General features: G+C 50.8%; 1 protein-coding gene across 1 annotated transcript in view; it reads left to right on the top strand.

Annotated features, from left to right (window-relative positions):
- Positions 1-10,000, top strand: part of lrp8 (low density lipoprotein receptor-related protein 8, apolipoprotein e receptor) — a gene marked incomplete at its 3' end in the record, with an annotated part of 194,081 nt that overhangs the window by 171,114 nt on the left and 12,967 nt on the right. The window contains 6 exon segments of the mRNA XM_084436357.1: positions 3,486-3,557; positions 3,559-3,628; positions 5,992-6,077; positions 6,079-6,099; positions 6,101-6,146; positions 9,789-10,000. The exon segment at positions 9,789-10,000 is cut by the window's right edge and continues 172 nt beyond it. Of these exon segments, the coding sequence (XP_084292483.1) occupies positions 3,486-3,557; positions 3,559-3,628; positions 5,992-6,077; positions 6,079-6,099; positions 6,101-6,146; positions 9,789-10,000 (507 nt within the window).

The following is a 10,000-nucleotide window of genomic DNA, read 5'->3' on the forward strand; positions in this document are numbered from 1 at the left end:
ACACACACACACACACACATACATACACATACACACACACTCCACTCTCCCACAGGGAAGCAGGAAACAAGGTTTTTAGTTTTTTTTCTCCTCCATCTTTGTTCTGCCACTGTCCATGGCCCAAGGGAACGGAGGGAAGAGAGAAGAGAGAGGGAGGAACAGAGGGAGGAGGAGAGTGGTTTAGCAGAGCGAGAGGAAGAGCACTTGGGTGAAGATTTACTAACGTTGGCGAGCGCAGTGTAAACAGCGTCTTGGGCGGTCCGCAGAAAGCACGCGCTGTGCGTCTTCAGCTTGCGGTGGATGTACAAAGCGGAAATATAGCGACTTGCAGCACGCAGTTTTGCTTTGTCCATAATTAGGCTCACTGTGTGTAATTGACTGCTTTAAATGATACAGACTGATGTGGTAGGTTATCTATAGGCTGGTCACTGCTGTTGGTGGGATGGTGCGATGATCGCATCGGACTTGTGTATCTTATTTGCAAGTGCATTGTAGGCTATCCCTGGCATATATTCATTTTCTAAAGCCAATTGTTTTTTTACAAATTACAAAACCTTGTAGCCCGCCCTGAATGGTGCCGGTTGTAATCAGTGAATGTCTGCATTGTGAATGATCCAGTCCATGTTGATTAATTAATTAATTGTGATTTTACTGCATTAGAATAATTCAGGCCTTAATACATCAGGACATATAAATCTATCAGAGATCAATTTGATTAGTAGGCTGTGTGACCTCGTAAATATCAGTGTTGAACGCATATCAGACATACCATGCCATGTTGTCAGGCGCACATTGCGACGGAATTAATGCCAAAAACGTGCGCTAACATGTTAGACATGTTGTCAGACATCACTTAGTCCTGAACCCTCAGAGGAGAAACTCCTGCGATGCCGGCCACAGGCCAGGGTTAGATGTACTGTAGTACTAACCCACAGGCCAGGGTTAGGTGTACATTACATTACATTACAGTCATTTAGCAAACGCTTTTTCCAAAGCGACTAACAATAATTGCATTTAACGTAGGAAGAGCCAATGTACTACTACTTGCCAGAACTCACAAGTGCATTTTCTTTCTAAACAAACAAGTGACTAAGAGCATAATCTAGTGCTGAAGGCAAAGTGCAGAATCACAATCTAAAGTACAGTGCAATATAATATATTAAGTGTACTGTAGTACTAACCCACAGGCCAGGGTTAGGTGTACTGTAGTACTAACCCACAGGCCAGGGTTAGATGTACTGTAGTACTAACCCACAGGCCAGGGTTAGGTGTACTGTAGTACTAACCCACAGGCCAGGGTTAGGTGTACTGTAGTACTAACCCACAGGCCAGGGTTAGGTGTACTGTAGTACTACCCACAGGCCAGGGTTAGGTGTACTGTAGTACTAACCCACAGGCCAGGTTAGGTGTACTGTAGTACTAACCCACAGGCCAGGGCTAGATGTACTGTAGTACTAACCCACAGGCCAGGGTTAGGTGTACTGTAGTACTAACCCACAGGCCAGGGTTAGGTGTAGTACTAACCCACAGGCCAGGTGTTAGAGGTGTAGTACTAACCCACAGGCCAGGGTTAGGTGTAGTACTACCCACAGGCCAGGGTAGGTGTAGTACTAACCCACAGGCCAGGGTTAGGTGTAGTACTAACCACAGGCCAGGGTTAGGTGTAGTACTAACCCACAGGCCAGGGTTAGGTGTAGTACTAACCCACAGGCCAGGGTTAGTGTAAAACTGGTCTGGCAGAGTCTAGACAGCTTTCCCTTAAAGGACCCTCCGCTATCCTGATAAAGTATGCTTTCCATGCGCTCTATTCTCTTGAGCTAGCTCACGCCCCTTTCCCATAGGACTAGCCAGGTGTGGGCTGGGCTGAGACACGCCCCGTGTTAAGTATGGAAGCGATGGGGCTCGCGGGTGTTCAGGGCAGAGCTTCCCGGGGCCTTAGACTCCAGACATGAAAAACGTGCCTTGGTCTCGTAGGCCGAGCCAGACTGGGACAGTATACGGCTGCAATGCAGTGTCTGATGCCGAAGTTACAGAGAGTGAGAGAGAGGGGGAGAGAGAGAGAGAGGGAGGGAGGGAGAGAGAAAGAGAGAGGGAGAGAGAGAGGGAGGGAGGGAGGGAGAGAGAGAGGGAGGGAGGGAGGGAGGGAGAGAGAAAGAGAGAGGGAGAGAGAGAGGGAGGGAGGGGAGGGAGAGAGAGAGAGAGGGAGAGAGAGGGAGGGAGGGAGAGAGAAAGAGAGAGGGAGGGAGAGAGAGAGAGAGGGAGGGAGGAGAGAGAGAGGGAGAGTGAGAGAAAGAGAGCGAGGGACGGAGGGAGGGAGATAGAAAGAGAGAGGAGGGAGAGAGAGAGAGGGAGGGAGAGAGAGAAGGAGAGAGAGAGAGGGAGGAGGGGAGAGAGAGAGAGGGAGAGAGAGAGGGAGGGAGAGAGAGAGAGAGAGTGGGGGGAGACAGAGAGAGGGATGGGGGAGAGAGACAGAGAGAGAGAGAGAGAAGGAAATCACAAGAGTATTCACCCTGGGCATATTTGTCGTCTTTAATTTGCCCACTTCTGTATGTCACGCTATAAAGGTTACCCACATCCAACAGCGTGAGGGTGAGGAGACAGAGTAGAAGTGGCAGAGGAGGGATGGAGAAAGAAAGAAACAAAAAAAGGGGGGGATGACTCCACAGATAACCCAGAGCCCAGAGAGAGGTGGGGGGATGGGGGCGGTGGGTCTCCTGTGGTCCGCTGACCTCAAATGCCTTTTCTCTCTCTCTTTTCAATCTCTTTTTTACCGCAACACCACCGCCCCCCCCCCACCCCACCCCATCTCCACCCCAACCCCAACCCACCCCCCCCACCCCCACTCCCTCTCCCTCTACCCATCTCCTCGCTCTCCCACAATTCACGCGAGCGGGTGGGATCTGAGGTTGCCACGGCAACGGCGGCACCGTCGGCGCCTCGTCCCCACCGCACGCTGATCAGTATCTCTGGAGAGACTGATAAGGGGACGCTCGAGGGAGGGAGACAGAGAGAGAGAGAGAGAGATAAAGAAGGCAGGATAAGGGAGAAAAATTGTCAGAATGCACCAGCAGGCTCTAAACTCAAAAAGAGCTGTTTTGTCCCTGCATGTGTTGACTTGGGTGCCTATGTACTGATCTTTGTCTGTCTGTCCATCTGTCTGTCTGTCTGTCTGTCTGTCTGTCTGTCTGTCTGTCTGTCTGTCTGTCTGTCTGTCTGTCCTGTCTGTCTGTCCGTCTGTCTGTCCATCTGTCTGTCCATCTGTCTGTCCATCTGTCTGTCCGTCTGTCTGTCTGTCTGTCCGTCTGTCTGTCTGTCTGTCTTTCCGTCCGTCTGTCCGTCCGTCTGTCCGTCTGTCTGTCTGTCCGTCTGTCCGTCTGTCCGTCTGTCTATCTGTCCGTCTTTCAGACAATGTCTTGCGCGTAACCTTTCTGATGCTGAGTGAGTGCGGAGGACTGAGTGTGTCCCATGTCCCCCCTGTCCTCCAGGACCGCGTGTACTGGACAGACCTGGAGGACGAGGCCATCTACAGCGCCAGCCGGCTGACGGGGCGCGACGTGGTCCACGCTGGCCCAGCACCTCAACAACCCTCTGGACGTGGTCGTGTTCCACGAGCTCCGGCAGCCCAAAGGTGCCACACACACACACACACACACACACGAGCACGGACACACACGCACGCCACGCACACACACACACACACACACACACACACACACACACACACACACGAGCACGGACACACACACACGCACATACACACACACACACGAGCACGGACACACGCGCACCCACACAAGCGCACACACACACACACACACACACACACACACACACGCACACACCTGTTAGGATGCAGACATGGGTGTAGATGGTAAATGGACTGCACTTAATAGCGCTTTTAGCCCCTCTCATTCACCCAACCTCATTCACCCATTCACACATACATTCAAACACCATGGCGGCAGCTGCAAGGTGCTAGCCTGCTCATTGGGAGCAAAGTGTGTGCGCGTGTTGCCCAAGGACACTTCGACATGTGGACAGGAGGAGGCGGGATTCGAACCTCCAACGCCATTGGTCGACCCGCTCTACCACTGAGCCACAGCCAGTGTGCACCTCTACACACACACATGCACACAGCCACTTGAATGTGTGCGTGCATGTACACATGCACACACTCACACACACGCTGCACGCACGCATGCAGACACACGTGCGTACACACACACACACAAAACAACAAAACTACCGTACCTTTGGAATGACTGTTTTGAGGCCAAGAGGCCAATGTGTCATTTATATCGGTCTGTTCATAATTCTGTGTACAGTGTCAGTATGTACTTTGGGTGTGTGTGTGTGTGTGTGTGTTGGTCCTTGTTTTCCCTTTTCTCTGTCAGAGCGCAGCGGTCTTGCATTTGTGCCGGCGCAGGAGCTAATTTGCACTCATTAATTAATCAAGCTCCCTGCCCCCAAACATAAATCACAGACTTTCAACATGTGTTCAAAATGGCGACAAAATAAGAAGACGAATAACTAGGCTAATGAGGAAACAGGTGAATGAATGTGTGCTGTGGACGGATAGTATAGTAAAGTACCAGTTTGGGAACTTTAAATGTCTAGCTGAGTAGATAGACTGATCAGATACAGTACTTAAAGGACAAGCGATTACAAGAATTCCAATGTACCTGTACCCGTACTTGTTACACGTGGTGAATAAACGTTCTATTCTATTCTATTATGTCCTTTTCTGACGTTCTGACTGTTCGTCAAGGTGAAATGAAATTTGTATCATACCTCTACTTCTGTGGAACCTGGTCTCTCTTTCACTCTGTCTCTCTCTCTCAAATTCTCTCTCTCTCTTTCTCTCTCTCTCTCTCTCTCACACACGCATACAGCATAGCTTTTCAAACAGTCAGTCACTAAAAATGAAAGCATATTCAACGAGCCACAGCGGAACATGATGAGTAGAGTTCCCTTTCAACACTATTTCCATATCCTATCAGATATCAAATTCTTCTCAGCTCTCTCTTATCGTGTACATTTCCCTTCTCTTTCTCTCCCTTCAGCCTTTGTGGGTTCTTATCCCTTCTTTGTGGGTTCTTATCCCTTCTTTGTGGGTTCTTATCCCTTCTTTGCTGAGCTCAGCCTTGAAGCCGTGGCAGAGAGGGGAGAGTCTATTGCAACTTTTTGGCAGGTTTTGCAGCATCCATTACAGAACAACATCCTCTCCCCTCCTCTCTCTTCTCTTCTCCTCTCCTCTCCTCTCCTCTCCTCTCCTCTCTCTCCTCTCCTCTCCTCTCCTCTCCTCTCCTCTCCTCTCCTCTCCTCTCCTCTCCTCTCCTCTCTTCTCTTCTCTTCTCCTCTCCTCTCCTCTCTTCACCTCTCCTCTCTTCTCTTCTCCTCTCTTCTCTTCTCTTCTCTTCTCTTCTCCTCTCTTTTCCTCTCTTCTCTTCTACTCTCCTCTTCTCTATTCTCTTCTCATTTCCTCTCCTATCTTCTCTTCTCTCCTCCTCTCTCCTCTCCTCTCCTCTCCTCTCCTCTCCTCTCCTCTCCTCTCCTCTCCTCTCCTCTCCTCTCCTCTCCTCTCCTCTCCTCTCCTCTCCTCTCCTCTCTCCTTTCCTCCTGAGCTGAAGCAGCTACATGACAGCTGCTGCTCTAGTCCCTGCCAGCCCAGTTACAAGAGGCCGCATTTCAAAGATGCTTTCTTAAGTCGGTGTGATGTTGTTGTTTTTTTAATGAAAGAAAACGGGCCGTTTGGTTGTTTGCGCCGTAGTTAAGCCGCGCTCTCGCTCCTCCTTCCGAACGCTGCGGCCACGGGCGCCAACGCCGCTCCGGCGCCGCTGACCGACCTGTGTTCGTAGCGCCGCTTGCAGAGGGAGTGAGGGGCGCTACCGCGCATCGTAACCGGGGCCTCTACCTCCCGTGTTGACGGTGCTACCGGACGGATCTAACATGTCCTCTTTCTTCTTTGACCTTTGTGACCCCCCCCTACAGCTCCGGACGCATGCAACGTGGGCAGCCTGCCCAACGGCGGGTGTGAGTACCTCTGTCTGAAGGCCCCCCAGATAACGGACCACTCCCCCAAAGTACACCTGTGCCTGCCCCCGACGGCACAGAGCTGGGGCCGGACATGCGCCGCTGCGCCAGAGGTAAATGTGTCACGCTCTTATGCCCCCGACCCCCACCGACCCCCCAAACACCCACTCCTACAGCCCCCCCTTTCACATGCCCGCCCTCCTCAGTACCATCCAGGTTAGTAGCCTGCCTGTCTGCCACACACACGGTGCTCACTGCACCCACAACTCCCCACCACACACACATGCACACACACACACACACACGGCTCCACTCCCACATAGAGACACTGTGTTTGTCTGCAAACCACACGAGTAGTAGCAGCATTTATGCAGGACAGAGAGAGAGGGAGAGAGAGAGGGCGAGGGATAGAAATGTCTATCTAAAGGCCTCTGGCCCTGACAGAATCAGCCCCAGGGTGACCTCCTGCATCATCCAGCGTCCTCAACAACTAAAGGCCAGTGGCACTGACCTCTCATGTCATGAAGGTATTTCAAGAGACTGGTTCTGTAGCGCTTGAGGTTCATGGTGAGCGACTTCCTGGACCCCCTGCAGTTTGCGTACCAGGCCTGGATCAGTGTGGAGTACGCCATCATCTACCTGCTCCACAGAGCCCCCTCACACCTGGAGGGGCCAGGAAGTTCAGTGAGAGTCATGTTCTCTGACTTCTCCTGTGCTTTCAACACCATCCTCCCCCTCCAGCTCGCCGAGAAGCTCCCAGACATGCAGGTAGACCATGACGAGGTGGCCTGGATCACAGACTACCTCACCGGCAAGCCACAGAATGTCCGCCTGCAGGGCTGCCTGTCCGACGTGGTGATTAGCAACACAGTTGCCCCCCAAAGAACAGTCCTGTCTCCTCTCCTGTTCACCCTCTACACCTCCGACTTCAGCCACAACTCTGGAGTGTGCCACCTCCCGAAGACTCCTCTATTGTGGGAGAGTACGGGGACGTGGTCTGGAGATTTGTTGAATGGTCAGAGAACCAGCTCCAACTCAACATCAGCAAGACCAAGGAACTGGTGGTGGACTTCAGAAAGAACTGGAGGCCTCCAACCCCCATCACCATCACGGGGGAGGAAGTTGAGATGCACCTGAACAACAAACGGGACTGGGACTCACAACACTGAGGCCGTCTACAGGAAGGGACAGAGCAGACTGTTCTTCCTCAGGAGGCTCAGGTCCTTTGATGTGTGTAGCAGGCTGCTGAGGATGTTCTCCCAGTCTGTGGTAGCAGCACACTGCTCTATGCCGTCGCCTGCTGGGGAGGCAACATCAAGTCAGGGGAGACAAACAAGCTGAACAGGCTGGTGAGGAGGGCTGGCTCCATCGTGGGGCAACAACTGGACAGCCTGGAGTCTGGCAGAGAAGAGGATGAGGGACAAACTGAAGTCTATTCAAGACAACCCCTCCCCTCTATGACGAGCTGTGGCAGATGGGGAGCACCTTCAGCCACAGGCTCCTCCCACCCAGGTGCAATACGGAGCGGTTCAGACGTTCCTTTGGGCCAGCGGCCATCAGACTGTATAACAGTGCCTGAGCATTCAGATGGATGGATGGAGGGATGGAGGGAGGGATGGAGGGATGGAGGGATGGATGGAGGGATGGGATGGGATGGGATGGGATGGGATGGATGGATGGATGGGGCAAAAACCGGCGACGTCCGTTATGGAAGTGGCAATGCTACGACGAAAACTTGAGCTTAAGGATAACACTACATTCAACAAGGTCTACGTTAGATCGACGAAGTCGCACGCTGAGCGGCTGACTCCAGAACTCTCCTGGGAGAGTTACCGTCTGGAAAGGACTTTTTCATTACAGGGAATGGCCGAGTAGTAAGACAGGACCCTGAACACGCGACATCGAGCGACAAGGGTGGAAGAAGAGGAGGAAGAAACCCTATCCACAACGACTCAAACTGTTCCACAAAACCTCTCTCTGGTTCACTGGAACGTTAACAGCTGGACTGACAGGAACTGTAAGTTAAGAATAAGGATTCTAGACCATCAGACCATGACCAGACATCATCTCATTAAATGAAACTTATTTGGTGGGAGAGGACAGGGGCGGGGATCCTGGGGGGGGTCAGGGGGGACATGTCCCCCCAATATTTGAGATCATTAAAATTGTCTCCCCCCCCCCCCCCCCCAGTATTTAGATTGGTGTAGTGGCATTCAAATGACCATACAGCTGCGTAGGAAGATGTCCCCCACAAAAAATACTCTTGCAAAATGTAAATGTCCCCCCCAAAGTTGGATACAGATCCCCGCCACTGGGAGAGGGTTCTGTTGACTTTGAGGGATATGTCTGGTATGGTAACAACAGAGAAAACCATGTTAAAGCACAGAAGGGCTCAGGGGGTGGAGGCAAGAACAAAGAGAAGTTATTATAAACAAAGCCAAGCATATTGGAATCAGGAGCTGCTGGGTCTGTGGTTAGCCATGCACGACTCAGAACCACTGTTCTTACAATGGAAAGGAGGTGCAGCAAATACTGATTAATTTTAGACAACTCCGGTTAGTATTTAACAAAACGTTTCGTTACTACAAAAGTAGATACCAAAGGGGACAGGTATTATCTCTTGGAAAGATCCATTCATCAAGCCCTCAGCATTTCTGGAATGAAATTAATAAATTAGGACCAAAAACAATCCCAATGGAAATATGGGGAGAAGGGGGAGAGCTAGTAAGGGGAAGTTCACAGGTGCTATCTAAATGGGAAAAAGAGTTTGCTAGTTTGTTTGAAACTAATTATATGGATTTTGATGAAGCATTCCTCCAGGAAATATGTCTCCTAAAAAGCAAATATGAGCAAGAAATTACGGGTGTCAATTTTCAAGGTAACATGTTTCTTAATACTGAGATCTCTATGGTGGAGGTGTTAGCAGGATGGATGGATGGATGGAGGGATGGAGGGATGGATGGATGGATGCTCCTTGACTTTTATACTTGTATTGTTATATATATTTATACAGACTGATTGAATACAGGTACATATATATACTGTGTACTCCTAAACTTATATACTTGTATAGTTATTAATATTTATACAGACTGAATGTATGCGGGTACTTATATATCTTAATCTATTCTATAGTGCACAGGTACTGTACACATGGCAGCACTTAGTCCCCGATATCCCTCTTTTTATGCTGCTACCCCCCCCACCCCCCACCCCCCCATCTAGAGTCTTCTTTTTGTTACTCTGTATCTAGTTTCTCTTCTTTCCAACCTTTTTGTAATTTTCAATGCTGAAATGCCTCATTTCCCCCTGGGAAAGTCTTATCTTCACTAAAATCTTATCTTATCTTATGAAGAATGAATACAGGCCACCACTGCAGCTACCGGAGGGGAGGGTGTGTACAGACACACACACACACACACACATCTCAACTCTGTGCTTGACAACTATAGAGTTGTTAGTGCAGTGAAGTTCCACCTTATCATGGCTGTGGAGATGGGATGTCGGCTCATGTAAACCATTGTATGTCGCTGTAATGTCTCATGTAAAGCACCTTGAATTGCCCTGTGGCTGAAATGTGCTATATAAATAAACTTGCCTTGCCTTGCCTTGCTTTGCCTTGCCTTGCCTTGCTGTCTCTGTCCGTTGTCATGGAGAAACCTGTCCGTCGTCAGTGGAGACGTGTGTACAGTAAGAGACTGCTGTGGTACAGTAGCATTTCTATGGCTGACCCACTTCTCCCCTCTTCCCAGCAGTCAGGCCAAAGACAACCACAACCATGACCTCGACCACCAGTACGACCACAACTCCAACCACGACCACACCGACCACTACGACCACACCTGCTCCAACCACGACCACACCGACCAGTACGACCACACCCGCTCCAACCATGAGCAGCACCACCACCAGTACGACAGCCTCCACCACCACCACGGGGCCCACCACCACGCAGTCGACCACGGTT

This window comes from Borostomias antarcticus (assembly GCF_949987555.1).
Source record: "Borostomias antarcticus genome assembly, chromosome: 3".
NCBI lineage: Eukaryota > Metazoa > Chordata > Actinopteri > Stomiiformes > Stomiidae > Borostomias > Borostomias antarcticus.